Raw genomic sequence first — 19,712 nt, forward strand, 5'->3', positions numbered from 1 at the left:
CCCTTCCAAAATGGTTCAGTGCGGTTTACAATTAAAATTTACAATTTTACGAGCAACTGGCAACACCACCATCAAAGATCAGCTCCTTTTATTACTGGATAAATGTGGTCCTGTTCCTGTAGTCCTGCATCTACTGTGATATAAGCATGCACCATCTTAACCCAAAGAAAGGATGCTTTCTTCTTCACAAGTATTGTTTTAGTCATATACAGTTGTATCCAGATCCAATCAATCCATCAGTCAATTAAAACAAATGTGATTACTCAACTAGATTTCTCTTAACTGGATTGCAATGCTAAAAAATTATTTTTTAAAAAACCATCTTTCTGGAGACGGCAAGCAACTATACAAGCCTTCCCAATCAAGCTTTTAAACAATGCCTTGAAGAACAATAGACTAGTTCAGAATCTACAAGCATTTTCCTAGATTTAGTGGAAGCTACTGCAAACAGCACAACCTTGTACGGTACCTATTTATTTTCCCAACTAACAGATAAGGTAATTTCAACAAAGATAAGTTGTCACACTCCTAAGTAACTGACAAAGAAAGCTTTGCCTAGGGGTTGAATATAACAGGCAATCCAGCACTACAGTGATATCAGAAAACCATGCGGTGTGGAGGATATACTGTAAAGGGGCACTTCAATCTCGTTTTGGTTGAAATGGAGCAAAAGAGAAAGAAAATTTGTCTGCTGTTTTCCCTGCTAGCTTTCTGATTTGTGCACCCAGTAGACTAAGGAAGGAAGAGGCAATGAAGATATTCACACAACCAGGAGAAATCAGAAATCGCTTACAGTGCTCATACTTCTAGTTTCCCTTTCATATGCAACCAGGGCAGACCCTGCTTAGCTAAGGGGATAAGTCATGCTTGCTACCACAAGACCAGCTCTCCTCTCCAGAATGTGGGGGTGTGACCTTAATGTAAATGGGCATCCCAGCAAGATGGTGAACATCCATTTGAAAGGCACTTTATAGTGCTTCTGTACAGAACTCAGGATGTAACACCTTGTGGCATGGTTATAAAGTACTGCTTCATACAGAGTCTGGTCACTTATTTATTATTTGTACTCTGGGCTAGGGATGTGCATGAGCCACGGATCGAGCACAGTTCGGAAGCAGGGGCTGAAAGCTTTAAAAAAGAGGAAATCAGGGTCTTACCTGCTTTCCACAGCCCCATACAGCTTCCTGCTGGGTTGGGACATGCCCCAAGAATCCCTGCATGGCACCAGCATGGACACGGCATTCACAGACCCATGGACCCAAGGTTGGAAATCATATTATCTGAGGGACATGCAGCAGGATTCAGAGACCACTGTCTCATCCATTCAGAATGGCATTGCGTCCCATGCTGTTTGCTATCCTTTAACCAGATGCCAGAAGTTGACTCTGATTTTTTTAATTTTAATTTTTTAATGCTTCCAAACACACACTTTGGAAAATAGGAACATAGGATGCTGCCTTATACCGAGTCAGACCATTGGTCCATCTAGCTCAGTAATGTCTACAACTGACAGGCAATGGGCCTATTCTGATGATCAGCAAAAATCATGCTCGCCTCCGCTAGCCCGATTTTTGCTGATTGTCAGAACCACCAGGCTGGCAGCCGAGCCCGGTGGTTCTGGAGCAGCTAACCCTCTCTGGAACCCCTGGTAAAAAGCAGGTTTGTGGAGCGAGCGCTCCGCAAACCTGCTTTTTACAATCGTGAGTAGCCGTGCCGCACCTTCGTGCTGCGCCTACTCATGAGTAGACCCCTGGCCGGGAGGAGAAAAGCCACCTCCCGGCTCGGGGGTCTCCCCAGTATGCCCTGTGCGCTGGCACAGGGCATACTGGGGCTTGCGGGGGTCATGCGGCCCCCGAGCTCCCCAGCCCCCGCCGGCTCCGTCTCAGAGCCGGCAATCGTGTGGGCGGCTGATCTGGCTGCCCAGGGCTCCCTCTCTGCTTGTGAGCGGGGAGAGCGGGCTTAGCCCCTTCTCCCCACTAACCCGAAGAAACCGGGTCTCATGGATTGTGAGACCCGGCTCAATGAATTCTCCAAAGTTTCTGGTTCTAACTGGAGATGCCAGGGATTGAACGTGTGACCTGACACATGCAAAGCAGATGTCCTACCACTGAGCTCCATCCCCATCCCCATTCTACATTTCCATGCAGAAGGTTTCAGGTTTATCCCCGGAACTGCAAGATGCTGGCAACTCACAGAGCTACAGGAGATTTTTTTTCTCTCTCCACGCCTTATGAAACACCTTTCAAGGGCTTTCTCTGGTGTCATGACTGGGCCAACCTGAAAGTTGATATGCAACCCACACAGTAAGCAAGTGGTGACCCCTTAAGTCATCACTCAACAGTGTATTCACGTTGTGATCAACTAAGCACAGCATGTGTGTCTGTTCTGCTTGCTGACCAAGAACACAGAGCAAAGGTGGTTACCTGAATAGGTCTTCCATCTGGGGTGAGCACCTCCTCTGACAGCTCCATCATCTTCAGGGCCATCAGGGCTATGGGCTTTGCGTGATTCAGGTTCTGCCTGTGGAGCCCTGCTGCAACACAGTATGCATCGCCTATTGTTTCCACCTGCGGCAATCAGACAAATCAAATGCAGAGGTATGATAATGAGCCAGGAATCTGAACGATTAACTATCTGCAATCACCAAATGTTGCTTAAAAACATGTCAGCACAACATCAATAAGAGAAGCTATTAGACAACGGGGTGTAATTACCCCCAAGTTTGCCAACAGGAGCCATCAAATCCTGACACCTCATTGCAGAGTTGTTCATCATTAAAATGATGAGCAAAAGATCATTAAAACCGAGGACAACTTATACTATCGAGTGGGTCGTGGAGGCATTTATACAAAAAGAAAATTGATATTCTGGATTGCGGCATCGAATGGACAGGTTTTACTGGATTGGAGACAGTGCCCCCGTAGGTTGTCACATTTCAGAACAAGCAACACAGACAAGCATTAAATGGAGTCTTGGCATAAAAATACAAATGTAAGTAACAAGAACAGACAGCAAACAGGTTTATCCACTGGTATTGGCCAGTATAGATAAATAGAATATTTGTGTTCAAAGGCTGTAGAACTCTGAACATCAGACGCTGGGCACAAACAAGAAGGAAAGACAAATGTCTTCCTGTTCTGCTTCTAGATCTCCTGGAGGCGTCTGGCTACCCATTGTTGGAAACAGGATAATCTAGGAGGTCATACATACAATCAACAACTATGTTCTACCCAAGTTTGGGAGCTGTGTGTGCTCTCAATTTTCAGTTGTGTGGAAGCAAGGTAAGATGAAAAACTGAGAAGAAGTGATTGTGTGGAAGCAAGATAGGAGGAAAAGCTACCCAGGTCTTCCTCCTACTTTGGTTCCCCACAACTGAAAATGGGGAGCACACACAGCTCCCAAACCTGGGTAGAACACAGTTTTTGTGTGAATGACCTCTAGATAATTGGTAATTTGTATTTTATTGTGAGCCACTGAGAGACATAAGTTTTGGGCAGGATATACACATGTCTGTCTGTCTGTCTAAATAAATAAATAATAAAATAAAATAAAAGATAAAATAAGATAAAATAAATAAATGAACTACTCTGATCCAGCCCTTGTTAGGGACCCGTCCTCTCTGCCATTTCTGAGGTGGTAGCCCTTCTGGAGTGCAGCCTTGCTCATCCACAGAACAACAAGACGATGCAGTCCCCATGGAGAGCAGCCTGAGTGAGGCGTACCTCTTCAGCCCTGCTCCATGGTTAGTTTTATTTATTATTTATTTATTTATTAGATTTATATACCGCCCTTCCAAAAATGTCTCAGGGCGGTTATCAGTTTATCAGTGTTGTCAAGCTATATTGCTTGTGCAAGTTTGCAAAATCAAGTAACAAGTTTGATGGTTACACTACTTTCCCAGCAATACTCATGAAAAAGCCTCAGAGCTCATTCAGAGGCGTAGGGAGGCCAGCGGTGGCCCTGGTTCAGCCCACAGCATCTGACGTCAGATGCAGGGGTTTCACTGGTTTCACTCACAAACAGGGCCGTGAGCTCTGTTTGCAAGCAAATTCCAACCAGAACTGCATTCGCAGCATGGCTGGGAGCTATTCTCCCTGCTTTCAAAGGCAGGGAGACACGTCCCCGGCAGTGCTAAAAATGCAGCACTGAGTGGAATTTGCTCAGAAACAGGGCATGCAGCCCTCTTTGCAAGCGAAACCTCACCTCCTGCATCTGACGTCAGATGCAGGGTGTGTGGCTGGGGTGCAATGCGTGGCCCCTGAGCGTGGCAGCCTGGGTTCTTTGAACCCGTTCGCACAATGATGGCTCTGACCCTACCGGAGCTGCTCCTCAATAACTTGCTGGGTTGCTGACAGTGCTGAAGTCTCACAGGCCTTCAATACAGAGTATTATTGTTATATTTATTTATTTATTTGATTTGATTTGTGTACTGCCCTTCCAAAATGGCTCAGGGTGGTTTACAATTAAAACAAAATACTAAAACAGTAAAGAGCTAAACCAAATTAAAAAACAACATAACAATTAACAATTTAAACACATTTTAAAACAACAATTGAACAGTTACAGTGATTAAAAACCCAAAATCGGGTTTTGAATTTTAAAATAGACCAAATATTAAAAAACCCCAAATTTAGGAAGCTGAGAAAGCTTGGGTGAAAAAAATGGGTTTTCAGGTGTGTTTTTTAAATTGCCAGAGATGGGGAGGATTGTATCTCAGCAGGGAGTGCATTCCACAATCTCGGGGCAGTGACCGAGAAGGCCCGTCACTGTGCAGCCACCAAACGGGTTGGCGGTAACTGGAGACGGACCTCCTCAGATGACCTCAATGGGTGGTGGGGCTCATAATGAAGAAAATGCTCTCTTAGATACCCAGGGCCTAAGACATTTAGGGCTTTGTAAGTTATAACTAGCACTTTGTATTTTGTCTGGGAACCTATTGGTAGCCAGTGTAACTCCATCAGTAAAGGTGTAACATGGTCTCTCCGAGATGACCCAGAGACCAACCTGGCTGCCGCGTTCTGAACCAACTGAAGTTTCCGGACTACGTACAAAAGTAGCTCCACGTAGAGCACATTACAAAAGTCAGGTCTGGAGGTTACCAGCAGATGTACCACAGTTTTGAGGTCATTGATCTCGAGAAAGGGCGCAGCTGGCGTATCAGCTGGAGCTGACAGAAAGCACCCCTGGCCACTGCCTCAACCTGAGAAACCAGGGAGAGGTGTGAGTCCAGAAGTACTCCCAGACTGCAAACCTGTTCCTTTTGGGGAAGTGTGACCCCATCTAGAACAGGCAGATCAAAATCGTCTCTAGAGTTCTGACCCCGTACAATAAGTACCTCTGTCTTATCTGGATTCAGTTCATTCTCCTTCATCCAGCCCATTACTGCTTCCAGGCAAGCATTTAGGGAGGATATGCCAGCTCGTGAAGAAGTTGATATGGAGAGGTAGATCTGGGTGCCATCAGCATACTGGTAACACTCAGCTCCAAATCCCCTGATGATCTCTCCCAGCGGTTTCATGTAGATGTTTAAAAGCATTGGAGAAAGTACGGAGCCTTGAGGAACACCATACTTAAGCTCAGATTTCGAAGAGCAACAGTCTCCAATCAACACCATCTGGAATCTATCTGAGAGGTAGGAGCAAAACCACTGTAGAACAGTGCCTCCCACCCCCAACCCCCTCAGACGTTCCAGAAGGATACTATGGTCGATAGTATCGAAAGCCGCCGAGAAATCCAAGAGGACCAACAGAGTCACACTTCCTCTGTCAATTGCCAATTGGAGATCATCCATCAGGCCTACCAAGGCAGTCTCCACCCCATAGCCCGCCCGAAAGCCAGTTTGAAATGGGTCTAGATAATCAGTTCCTCCAAGACTGCCTGGAGCTGAGAGGCCACCACCCTCTCAATTACCTTGCCCAGCCATGGGAGGTTGGAAACGGGCCTATAATTGCTCAACTCTGAGGGATCTAATGCAGGCTTCTTTAGAAGAGGTCTAATGATTGCCTCCTTAAGACAAGGAGGCATCCTGACCTCCCTCTGAGAAGCATTTATGATTTCCACCAGGCTGTTTACAACAACCTCCCTGCTAGATCAAACAAGCTATGTTGGACAAGCGTCAAGAGAACAAGTGGTAGGCCTCACTGCTCCAAGCAGCTTGTCTGCATCCTCAGGAGTCACAAACTGAAACCGATCCAGTTGAATCACATAGGAGTTGTTGGGCACCTCCAGCTCAGACATCAAATTAATTGTGGAGTCTCCATCTAGGTAGACCCGAATTCGAGAGATTTTATCTGCGATAAACTATTTAAACACATCACAGCGGGTAACTGATGTCTCCAAATTCTGGTACAAGGGAGCGGGGGCAGATACTAATTCCCTCACAACCCTGAACAACTCCGCTGGACGTGAACTCGCAGAGGCAATACGGGCAGAAAAGAACCGCCTCTTTGCCGCATGTATTGCCTGAGCATAGATCTTTAGATGTGCTCTATGTTGCAATCTGTTAGATTTGAGTCTAGTCTTCCTCCACTTGCGCTGCAGTTGCCTACCTTGCTACTTCAGCCCCTGTAGATCTTCCGTATACCAAGGAGCCAATTTTGAAGCAGATCGGAGGGGACGCTTGGGAGCAATCGTGTCTACTGCCCTGGTGAGCAAGTTGTTCCAATTCTCAACCAGGGCATCAACAGGATCACCAGCAAAGTCAACATTAAATCCCTCCAAGGCTTCTTGGAATCTTAATTGATCCAATAACCTCTTCGGGCAGACCATTCTAATGGGCCCCTCGCCCCTGTGGAGGTGGGAAGTGGTTGTAAGTCCAACCTTAACCAGATGGTGGTCCGTCCATGACAATGGGGAAATCACAGGAGTCCCCACCCATGGAATACCACCCTGATCAGAGTAAAAGACCAAATCAAGCGTGTGACCTGCAATATGCATCGATCCAGAGACCACTTGGGATAGGCCCATAGTTGTCATGGCCGCTATGAACTCCTGAGCTACCCCGGACAGATTGGTCCCGAAGTGAACATTGAAGTCCCCCAGCACCAAGAATCTGGGAGACTCCAACGCAAGTTCCACAACCAAGTCCGTGAGTTCAGTAAGGGATTCCGCTGGGCAGCGGGGCGATCGGTACACCAGCAGAAGTCCCAATCTATCCCTGGTCCCCAAACTCAAGTACACACATTCAATATGGCCCAATACCCTGACAGGAACCCTGGTAAGGGAGACGTTATCCCTATAGACCACAGCCACCCCACCTCCCTGCCCATGGCTCCTCACCTGCTCCTCTACAGAATATCCTGGAGGGAGAAGCTGGGACCAAACTGGACAACTAGCCTCCCGCAACCAAGTCTCGGTAATACATACCAGGTCGGTCCCTTCATCCATGATCAAATCGTGGATGAGTTCAGATTTATTTTGGACTGACCTGGCATTACAGAGGAGCAGGGAAAAGCTATCTGGATTGTTGGCAGTGCTCCCTGAGGTCAAAGAGCTGGCAGGACAGTCGGAAGGGGAGACAGCTATTAAATTTCTGACTACCCTTCCCCTGGAATGGCCCACTGACCTGCCAACATTACTTCTATTCCCCACCATGACTGGGATAGCTGCCCCATAGTCAACAAAGGCGCCCCCTGTCTCCCCATCTTCAGTCGAACCCAAACACATTACAGCAACTTCAACCCAAGTCTAAAACAGCTTAAAACTAATTAAACAGAAGCCCTCTAGCCCTCGCCCTTGATCTCCCCTGAAGTGGCTCCCCCAAAGGGGCGACCCTGATGGTGGTGGGCCTGCCGCTACAAGGAACTTTCCTATAAAGCCCAAAACTGAGCAGGTGACCTGAGGAAAAGCTGAGTCACTCAGGGGCTGGTCCCAGTCCTGCCCACACTTCCCACAGATGCTGAGTTGAGGCTGCAGTCCCACAGGGGAAGCAAAAGCAGGCAGGCAACAGCAGAAGGAACCCCAGCACCCACCTGGTCTCTCACTCCAGGCAGCACTGGGTGGGAGATAGATGGACTCTCCCTTTCCCCCTCTGCTGGGCTTCTAACACCCTGAGTCACAAGGAGCCTTCCTATAAAGCCCAAAACTGAGCAGGTGACCCAAGGAACAGCTGAGTCACTCAGGGGCTGGTCCTCAAAAGAGTACACTCAATATAAAGCAAACCACCATGCTCAGCTTGGTGCCTCCTTCAGGAAGGCACCCGGCAGCCTGTGTCACCACCCAACCTGGCTACGCCTAAGGCCAGCCTTGCCCAGATATGCAGTATCCAGGAAGTCTGAGAAGAAGCAGAGATGTGGAGTGGACATTTTTCTGGAAAATTTTTCCTGTACTTTATGTTTCCTTCCAAAACTGGCTACCTGAAAAAACTTTAGATCTAGTCAAGAGAAATTAATATGGTGGAAGAGTTTTGTTTTAGTTTTTAAAATATACTTTTAAAAAAGTATAAATGGGTCAAGTAACATGTCAAATCAGATCACAATCTATTTGGGGCATGATGAAAATCTTTTGAGAAAAATGTAAATTGTATGCAAATGAGGTGCACATTTGCATGGGGAAAAATCCAAGATTTCCCAGAAAACCCACATCTCTGATAAGGAGACCTACTCCAGATACTTCAGAAGGAATGAAGGATGTACCATTCGTGGTTTTGATGCAGATGAATAAAAGCAAGGTAAGAACAGAAATCTGAGGCGTGATTTACTGGTATAAGAGCAGGAAGACAGGTCTTATGTGAAACAGCATCTTTTCCAATTGACGATCTCTGGAGTCCTACTTCCTTTTTTCCTCTCAAAACACTGGCTTGAAATAAGCATCAAGATGTAATCACAGGGGGTCACACTTACAGCTTGTCTGATGCATGCCTTTCACGGCAAAAATCAGACAAACCCGGTGCACTGAAAAGAGCAGCTGCAGAGGGAATACGCCTCTACTGCAGCCCAGCCTCTCACAGCAGGCTCCCTGTAAAAGCTTAATTGACAATTTGGATTAAAACTGTTGCAGCTGATCACTCATCACTATTTTTTACAATGAAAAAGCACATCTCTCTCTCTCTCTTTCTCCCGCTCTTAAACTGAGCTTAAATTACACCCACGTCAAAAAGATTAGCAATAAACATGGATTCAAAAAAGAAACAATTGTGTTGGTGGGGGGAGAATGCAAAAACTCCAGTAATTTAGTCTCTTCTGGTCAAAAAAGCAAAGGTTTTCCATTCCAGTGGAATGAAATGGCAATTTGATTTCAGGTAGCAAATTTAACAAATGCTGCATTTTGAGTTCCCAGATCTGTTTTCGGATTTCAGATATCAGAAAATCCAAATCTGAAGTGCCATGTCTCTGAAGTTTTATTTTCAGATTTTATAGTGGCAGACATAGAGAGCAAGTAACACCGGAGTAGTGAGAGAGAAGTCTAACAAAACTTCCCAAATAATTGCACTGGTGCAGTGGGTAATTTTTGATGCCCTCCATTTACTCCCCCCTTACTGGTGGGGTGACTCCTAGCATCAGAACGTAACAACTGAAACACAGAACTTTTTCAAGAAGAATATATGCAACAAAAAGGAATAGTGTCATATGACTAAAATGTATACACCTGCACATAAATCCAAGAGACTGAACACAATAGCCCAAAGGAGAACACCTGGGTAAAAATAAATGGAGAAGGAAAACACTGTTGGAGTCTACTGCAACTGTCATACCAAGGAGAGGATAATGTTTTCCTGAAACAAATTACAGATGCTTCAACGAAGCAAACATTAGCAGTAATAGGGAATTTCAGCTACACTGATATCTGCTGGGAGACAAACTTTGCTTAGCAGCGAATCTCCAGCCAAGTCCTGACATGACAATTTCTTCTTCCAGAAGGCAGAGCAAGGACCAAGGGTATCAACTACCTTTCACTTGATCCTAAGCAATAGGGAAGAGCTGGTGGATGAGATTAAGGAGAAACTTAAGGGTAAGAACAATTCAACCAAGGAACTAATTACTAAAGAAGGTGGTGGGTTCTCCCTCATTGAAGTTCTTCAAGCAGAAGCTGGACAGCCTTCTGTTGGAGATGTTCTAGCTTTGGATTCCCTGCATCAAACAGGGCTTGGAGCAGGTCTTGAATATCCTGCTTTGGATAGGGTTGTAGGAAAATATTTACAAGGTCTCCTCTATGATTCTGTGATTCTAAGTGTGGTAAATTCCTTTTCTTCTGCTACAGTCTTATGGGTTGGAGAGATAATGAACATTCTGACATCACTGTTTTAAAACTAGGGAGAGCTGTCCACATTGCTGGAGACAGAGGCTTATGAGCCTCCCATCTCCTTGTAAGGGTGACACTTTCTTTGTGATCTGCCCCACAAGTAGTTGGGGGCAGGAATGTAGGAAGTTCCAGGGATCTTATCTTCCCTCCATCTCTATATCTATCCCTTTGAAATCATGTTGATGGGAGCTCCATTCATTCATCCTCCCCCCTCTCACATCTTTCCTTTCCTGCCTTCAATAGGTTTCTTGGAGCCTCTACACAGCTTCACTTCAGAATATCCTGGATCCAAGTAAACAGCCATATGGGATATTTTCATATGAAAGAGCGAGAGCTTGAGAGAGATCAAGATCATAGCAGTACAACTCTATCACTAACAGTTATTTCAGTCAGATAAAAAACCCGTGGCTTGTTAGTTATTCACAAGCACAGATATTGATTCCCCCCTCCCAGTTTTGTTTCTACAGTGCTTTCTGTTGCTGCATATGGCTCTTTAACGTCCACTGACTTACAATCCGTGTAACAATCTTTCAAACATTGTTACTCAAGATGGATTTTTACTTAATACGGGTCTTTCTGCAGATCATATAGTGTTAAGCTACTTGTTCTCCATTATCATATAGGTACTCTTATAAGAACTTTTGGTGAGTGTCTTTATGAGGCTATTATGAGAATCATGTCATTGAGATACATGGGGCTATTTGATGCTACAAAGGTTATGAAAAGTGTTTTTTTTTTTTAAAATTGCCTTTACTATCCTTTTGTCTGATTAAAGTGGAACTGAAGAAAATATCCTAGCTCCAAGCTTATGTGGTATATGTTTCAGATACTGGTTATCTATGCTAGTTAAATGTGCATTAACCACACTGGTTTGACCAGGATTTCCCGGAAATTCTGAGTTCCCACAATCATCTCTGCAGGGCTCTGCTATCCTAGTTAATTCTTTAACCAGGATCACTGGGGCCATGTGAACGCAGCCATAAAACCACTAACTATGTTTCTCCTTATGAACACACACAGACATGCTATACACATATAGTATATCTATTCATATAGCCAAACATACCCCAATACATGAAATTTTCATTCTTTATGCACAGATCTATGTTCCTAGCTGCTACTGGATGTGCCCTCTCCCCACACACCAGCTTGGAAAAGTAGCGTGACTCCCACATCCCAACATTTCTCCCCACATGAGTCTAGGTTTGCTCTGTGCTAGAATACCAGGCTCCATTATAATAGGAGTTTGATGCCACATATTCTGACACTTAAGTACAAATATCTAACATTTCAAGCCTTTTCTATTAAACTTTGTCAGGACTCGACAAATTGCAGGCATCGGGGAGAAATGGTGCCTAGAAACTAAACTGTAGTGTTGAGACTAGTATATCCAGAAGTAGAGCTGTTTAATAAAAATCCTTATTTGACGCAAGCCATCCTGTTTCTGTTCTAAATATCTCACTTGTGAAGGGGATAAAGTGAAGCTCATTTGCCCTCCCCGATGTAGATTAACTGATTGTTATTTATTGTAAACCACTTAAGTTAAAGTTAAAAAACTTTAACTTAAAACTTTGGGGAAGTTAAAAAATACAAGAAACACACAAATAAAATGTCCATCATTAAGTCCAGTAATTTTGACAAGTCTTTTTGTCTGGCTCCTAATACTTTAGGCTAACTCCCAGATCTAAAGACATTCAGCCAGGAGTGCATTCCAGAGTCTTGGGGGAGCAATAGCGAAATAAGAGCCTCCCGATCTCTGTCACCTTTTTAAAAGTTCTTAGGAATCTCATTTTTGAATTGTCATGTGTCTATCTATCATGATTTTTATCTTTTTATGAATTTTAAATATTTGTAGTTTGTATTATGTTTTTAATTTCATAAACCGCCTTGGGATTTTATATTAGGCAGTATATAAATTCAATCAATCAATCAATCAATCAACAAACACTTAGTTTTTCACCAAAGTGTTTTTAACATGATTGTGATTTCAAATAGTTTTAAGGTTTTCATTTTTAATTTGTTTTATGTTGTTGTAAACCATCCAGAGATGGAATTTTGGGGCAGTCTACAAATTTGAGCAATGAATGAATGAATGAATCTGTCAAAGCTTGGTGTATGGGTATCAGTAATCTATGGCTCTGTGCGCATATCAAATTCCCTAGCATGCTAGTAATGGTAAAAAGGTAAAGTTGTGCTGTCGAGTTGGTGTCGACTCCTGGCGACCACAAAGCCCTGTGGATGTTTTTGGTAGAATACAGGAGGGGTTTACCATTGCCATCTCCCCTGCAGTATGAGATGATGCCTTTCAGCATCTTATATATCGCTGCTGCCCGATATAGGTGTTTCCCATAGTCTGGGAAACATACTAGCGGGGATTCAAACCAGCAACCTCTGGCTTGCTAGTCAAGTTACTTCCCCACTGCACCATTAGGTGGAGGTGCTGCTATATCCATACTTTCTTTGAATTCCAGTCAGACAAATGTGCTAAATTGTTTGCAGAAATTAAAGCGAGGGCAGTGAGGAACCAGCCCCACTTCTCTGATTTGCTGAGGAGACAGCTTAGGAACGGCATTCAAATAGTTGTAATATTAACAAGGGGAAGTATAGGAACATTTTTTAGAAAAAGGTCAGTGAGTTGCGGAGAGTTAATGGGAGAGAGAAGGAACCAACCTCCACAGAAAAGTTCTACATGTTGTGATCTTGTTTCTTAAGATAACCTTGATGCCTGATGGCTTCACAGACATGACCATTGTTTGATGCTGCTGCACCTCTGCTTCCCTGCCACTCAAACTGTACACTGCACTCTGGCAGGATGTCAGCTTTTTCTTTCGCCTTCACAGGAGACTGCTGATAAAATTACCCCCTCAATTCCCTCTCCTGTATTATTTTTTTCTCCTCTTTTCAGCTAAAAGCAGGCAAGGGGCTTGCAGAAAGGAGGAGTGACTCGGCACCGGTAGGACTTGTGCTCACTTTATATTTGTACTGCCATCACCCTTTGGGAAATTAATTTGAGCCTGGGGTATTGGCTGTCCATCCTTCTCTATCCACAGTAAATTGGAGGCACTCTAACTAGGGTAGAGATAGGAAGGGCACTATTGTACGTGCATTGAATATAACGTGTGAATCACTGTATATATGGACACTCGGCACAGACTGTACATGCACTGGACGTAATGCGAATAAGTCTTGAGTGTATGAGTGAGGTGTGCCTCTATTTTTAATCCAGAAAAAAGAGCTATGTACCAGATATCAAGGGTCTGGGAAACACTGGCTGACAACAAGGATTCAGTGGTGCAGCGAGGGAGCAACCTAGAAGAACGTCCCATTTAACTGCACCGGGGCAGAGGGGCAGGGGCAAATCTGATCCCTCTCCTTCCACAGGAAGCCTTCTGTGCCATCCAAAAATAAGTCCCTGAAGGCTGCACAGTTCTCAGGGACATATTTTGGGGTGGCACAGAGAGCTTCCTGGGAAAAGAATTTATTTATTACTTTTCTATACCGCATTATCCATCCAAAGGCTCTGGGCAGTGTACAACAATCAAAAGCAACAAACAACCATTTAAAACCATCAGCTTAAAACAATATAAAAACAAATTTTTAAAAAAGTTAAAAATCAGTTCAAAACATTTAAGAACGATTTAAAAATCCTGGAAGGCCAGGCCAAACAAATACGTTTTCAGGCTCTCTTGAAGGCCAACAATGAGCTCAAACAATGAATTTCTGCCGGGAGTGCATTCCACAGCCCAGGATCAGCTGCAGAGAAGGCCTGGTTCGGAGTTGCCACCAGATATACCGGTGGTAACTGGAGATGGACCTCTCCAGATGACCTCAATGTGCGAAGGGGATCATAAAGAAGAAGGCGCTCTCTAAGGTAACCCAGACCTATGCCCTTCAGAGCTTTAAAGATAATAACCAGCACTTTGTATTTTGCCTGGAAATGTATCGGCAGCCAGTGCAGCTGTTTCAAAACAGGCATAATATGGTCTCTCCAGATTACCCCAGTGACCAGTCTGGCTGCTGCATTTCGAACTAACTGAAGCTTCTGAACTATGTACAAAGGCAGCCCCACATAGAGCACATTGCAATTCGGGCCTGGAGGTTACCAGCTGATGCACCACTGTTTTGAGGTTGTCCTCTTCAAGGAATGGACACAGCTGTGGAATCAGCTGAAGCTGATGGAAAGTGTTCCTGGCCATAGCCTTCACCTGAGATACCAGGGTTTGGCCTGGATCCAAGAGCACTCCCAAGATGCATATCTGTTCCTTCTGTGGGAGTGTAACTCCATCCAGCACAGAAAACTCTAACTCATCCCTCAAATTCCAATCCCCCACAATGAGCACTTGCTTGGATTAAGTTTCAATTTGTTGTCCCTCATCCAGCCCATTACTGCCTGTGGACAGGCATTTGGGAAACGAGTGCCATTTCCTGATGATAATGATGACAAGGAGAAATAGATCTGAGTGTCATCAGCATACTGATAACACCCTGCACCAAATCTCCTGATGACCTCTCACCTAGTGGTTTCATGTAGGTATTAAAAAGCATTGGTGACAGATAGCAGGAAAAGAAAGGGTTAATTGGCCTCTCCCTCTTGGTACTCTTTCACTTCTGATCATAGCTCCTGATAATACTTTTCATTTTTTTAAAAAAAAAATCAAAACAAACATCCATACACCTTCTATTTCTCTTTGGTACTAAAAGGATGTAATCTTAAGCACTCTTAATTGAAAGAAAGTGCCACTAAAATAAATGGGACTTGCTTCCAAGTGTATGTATTTAAGACTGAGTTATAAGTACTCCTCAGTATTACTGCTTTCATTTAAAATGGGTGATAACTGTAAGATTCATTTTTTCATGTACTGCTTTTATATTCTGTCTCAAAATGTGTTATGAATTAAATATAAGGAAAAACTGAAAAGGCGGAGAGAATAAATCGAGAGAAAAGTCTGGATGCACAAGCAAAGGAGAAAAGAGGGAATTTTCAACATCTCAGAATAGATTTAGAGTTGATTAGATAAACGAAAGCTATTCCGGGGAGTGGAGTGGACATTTCTGATTGACTGTCTATCTGGGATTACCTAAAACAGATTAGATACAAGGACAGGCAAGCTGAAGCTCCATCAACTCTCAGAGTTAAATTAAAAAAGAGAGAGAGAGTTGCATTTGAAGCAGTTTGAAAATGGCAGCTGATATCCTAATGCTGTGCCCATTCAGCCAAAAGAAATGTGTGCAGCAGCTGCATTCCTGATTATGCAGTGTGTTTATGCAAATCCCCCTCCCCATCTCCCCTGGATTGCAAGCCACAAATGTGACCCTGAGGGCTGTGCAACCCTCAGGGACACATCTGTGGGTTGCACAGAGCACTTTGAGGGGAAGGGAAGATTGGTGGAAAATGCCCCTGCATGTGAGCACCCTTGCTGTAGAAGCAGGAGCACAGCTGCTGCACATGTGCTTCTTTTGACTGCATGCACACAACATTAGTCAGGAGGTCAGATAGTTCGAGACAGTCCTAGGATTTTTATTTATTTTTATTTTTTTACAACTGGATGGCTTCTTGATTTTGCAAAAAAGAAAAAAAGATCCTCCTACCCATTTAAGGCAAGGCCTGCACAACTGATTGTGCACAGACATTTACTGTGGCTTGCCAAGTGCTTGATAACTGTACTGTTGAAATCCCAGGCAGGCGGTGGGGTGTGGGGAGTGTGTGTGTGTGATTATTGAATCCCTAGTAGGCCTAGGGCCATCCAGGGTGCAGGATTGGGGGTGAATCAGCATTTGCGGGGGGGGATTAATATTCTGTATGATTACAAAATCATAGTGACTGATGACATACTGTGTAAATAGTGTAAGTGAGTGAGTTTTTTGGACACGTCCAATGAGCTTAGTGATATCGTTCATTTGTAAGGGGGAAAAGTTACAAGCACAACACATACCCCTTGCTTCACAATTCTCACTCACATTCTGGATTGCAAACCAGCTTGAGCACAGTGCATGTACAAATAAAATAAATAAAGTTTATTTAGATGTTTACAGTTAGCCCTACTTTCACTAGTTGTGAAGTACTCTATGGATAGAGAGAACTCTCTCCGGCAGCTGTACTGCAGTAGGAAAATTTATTAAAAGTAATGAAACAAGCCACTCATAGGACTTTTTTTATATATTTTAAGAAAAAAATTATACACACACACACACACACACACAATTTGTCCAAACCATTTCAGTTTCAACATTCAGAGCTCTCCCATCCTGCCCTATATCTGTGCCTGATATAAGAGCCCTATGCCAAGTCATTCCAGGTGATCTAAAGGGTGGGGCAAAAAGTAGGGCGATTTTACACTTTTTTATGAAGGCAAAGGGGAGATTCCTCCACATGGGGGTGGAAGGATGGTCCGGGGGTTGAGGGGGCTTCAGTTCAGAAGTTTCTGCAATTTTCTGCCATGAAACAAGCCACTTATGGGACTTGTTTAAAATACTTTTTTAAAAATCAAAAAAATATATATATTAAAAATAAGCAATTTGTCCTTCCATTTCAATTTCAATATTCAGAGCCCTCCCATCCTGCCCTATATCTGTGCCCAATATCAATAGGAAGCAATTCCAAAAATATACAAGGGGGTGAGGAACTGTGAAAAAAGGGAAATCCCATACCTTTCACTGCTGGCTCTGAGAAGGAAGAGGAAGGCACAAGCTCTCAGCACAGTCCAGGGTAGTAGGGCAGGGAAGGCAGACGGTGTGTGCAGCACTCCGGTGGGCAGCCAGCGCTGGCCACTCTGCCTTCTGGCTGGAGAGCTTCAGGAAACTGAGAGACCTTCAGGGAGGCTTGCTCCAGCAGAGAACCCTTGGAAGCCCCCCCTACCCACTGAACAGCGGAGAGTCGATCTGGGGAAAGGGAGCTGTGGCAGAGCCTTTGGATAGCAGGCTAGCCTGCGCATGGTTCCTGCAGGCTGCAGCTCTACAGGTTGGGCAAGCTGGGAGAAGGGGGGGAAGGTCAATTTTTGCAGGGCAGGCTTTTTCCCCTGTGGGGGCCATAATATAGGGCCATAGTTCAGAGCCAGCGTGGTGTAGTGGTTAGAGTGCTAGACTAGGACCAGGGAGACCCGAGTTCAAATCCCCATTCAGCCATGAGACTTGCTGGGTGACTCTGGGCCAGTCACTTCTCTCTCAGCCTAACCTACTTCACAGGGTTGTTGTGAGGAGAAACTTAAGCACGTAGAACACTGCTCTGGGCAACTTGGAGGAAGAGCAGGATATAAAATGTAAAAAATATAAAGAATAAATAATAATAATTCACGGCCAGTCCTCTGCATTTGGCTTGGAGCATCACAAGTTGAACATCACTCATATAAACCAATCAGCTTGATGTGATCTCATATCTCACACATTTCTACATGCCATGGGCGTCCAGTCATGAGAACGGCTTCGGGGAGCATTTATGCCATACAAATCAGCGGTTAGTCACAAGCAATTAAACTCACAGAAACTAAAACTTCATACTGTTTTATCCATTTTCTCTTTTATAGCCATTCATACTAATTTATACTTCATATTCTCGGGCTCAGTCAGTTCTAATTATATTCTCTGCCGCACTTAGCTATACTTATATGCAGTTAAAGGCTCAGGAAAGCATGCCTGGCCACACGAACAGAAAGCTACACCCATTTTCCGTCTGTGTGGATTAGAGATCAGCATTTGGCTACAGATGCATACGCTGCATTCTGTGCTGCTACTGGCTTCTTGTACTACAAACCACTTTGATGCATGATGCGATACAGGAGTCCTCCTAAGATGCTTTATATACCCGTAAAAATATAAATACGAAATGTAAAGTGTGAATGCAGCAAATACATGTTTGTCATCACTCATATTCTAATACAGCAACTCACCAGGGAGCCAGGATTTGTTGGATCTCCTGTCATTTATATATCCGGAACCTGAGTTTGCCCCTGGACAGAATGCCAAATGGCTCTTGCTCCTGTCAGTGAGTTGTTAGCACGAGAGTCTGATTGAATTTCATGGGTCTGTGCCACTAAGGGGCAAATTGTGTGTGGTTTTAATCACATCACTGGCCCTGGCAGGCTTGCTTTTTCCCCTCATGTAAAAAGTACAGCTGTGCAAAGCTTTGGTGGCTGATCGATTAGGAGGAAATTTGGCCCAATCAGGCCACTGAAGCTTCAATCCCAAACTGAACTGCAGACCACAACAGCCATGGCGGAACGGACCAATTGACTTCGGCGGTCATTTGGGTCCTTATCTTGCCACCATCCCCTGATCCCTGGAGGTACTTAGTGAGCGTGGAAAGGAGACAGGCTGGCTCTATTTTAATTTTTATCAGAGGAACACAGGAAGCTGCTTATACTGAGTCAGATCCTTGATCCACTTAGCCCAGTACTGAGGCTGGGGATGATTAGAGTTCTAGTACAAGAGCAGCTAGAGGGAGAGACAAGGTTGCCTGCCCCTCATCTACACTGACTGGCAGAGGCTCTCAAAGGTTTCAGGCAGGAGTCTTTCCCCATCCTACCAGGGAGGGAACCTGGGACTCTACGCATACAAAGCATAGGAACATAGGAAGCTGCCATATACTGGCCCAGATCATAGGTCCATCTAGCTCAGTGTTGTCTACACAGACCGCCAGTGGCTTCTCCAAGGTTGCAGGCAGGAATCTCTCTCAGCCCGGGAGGGAACTTGGAATCTGGATGCTCTTCCCAGAGTGGCTCAGAGTGGCTGGATGCTCTTCCCAGAGTGGTGCAACCCTCAGGGACATATTTTCAGGTGACACAATGGACTTCCTGGGGAAGGGGAGGGCATCAAAAACCGCCACTTCCCTGCTGCCCTGGCACAGTTAGTTGGGATGTTCTATTAGGCTGCTCTCTTGCTGCATCCATGCATCCTTGCTCTATATATCAGCCAGTAGTTTGAAGGGGGGAAAAAAGTACTTGCTGTCTTACAAGAAGGATTTCCCCCTTATCTCACACAAGGTAGAATGCCTCTTACTTGATGCTCCTAGTAAACATATGTGCAACATCTAAAAATGAAGTATTTTTTTCTCTCCTTCAGAGTTTGTTTTTATTAACGTGTTGATAAAATCAATTAGTTAATCCCTTTAAAAACTCATATAGGAACATAGGAAGCTGCCTTATACAAAGTCAGGCCATTGGTCCATCTAGCTCAGTATTCTCTGGATGACTGGCAGGGGCTCTGCAAGGTTTCATGTGAGAGTCTCTCTCAGACCTTCCTGGGCATGCCAGGGATTGGACCTGGGTCCTTCTGTATGCAAAGTAGATGTTCTCCCACTGAGCTATTTTTATTTATTTTTATTTAGTTCCTGTGACTCTCACATGAAACCTTGCAGAGCCTCTGCCAGTCATGCAGAGAATACTGAGCTAGATGGACCAATGGCCTGACTTTGTATAAGGCAGCTTCTTATGTTCCTATATGAGTTAAATTTATATACCGCCTTTCATTAAAAACAATCT

The 19,712-nt window shown here is 44.4% G+C and overlaps 1 protein-coding gene across 3 annotated transcripts in view; it reads right to left on the bottom strand.

Annotated features, from left to right (window-relative positions):
* The window catches only part of GUCY1A2 (guanylate cyclase 1 soluble subunit alpha 2), a 237,455-nt gene that overhangs the window by 102,776 nt on the left and 114,967 nt on the right, over positions 1-19,712 (bottom strand). For all 3 annotated transcript variants that reach the window (XR_008319186.1, XM_053307939.1, XM_053307940.1), the window contains exon 6: positions 2,424-2,567. Coding sequence is in view for 2 of the 3 variants with exons in the window: in XM_053307939.1 (XP_053163914.1) it covers positions 2,424-2,567 (144 nt within the window). In the remaining variant the exon portion in view is untranslated. The remainder of the gene's footprint in view (positions 1-2,423; positions 2,568-19,712) is intronic.

Source organism: Hemicordylus capensis, chromosome 3, assembly GCF_027244095.1.
Source record: "Hemicordylus capensis ecotype Gifberg chromosome 3, rHemCap1.1.pri, whole genome shotgun sequence".
Classification (NCBI taxonomy): Eukaryota; Metazoa; Chordata; class Lepidosauria; order Squamata; family Cordylidae; genus Hemicordylus; species Hemicordylus capensis.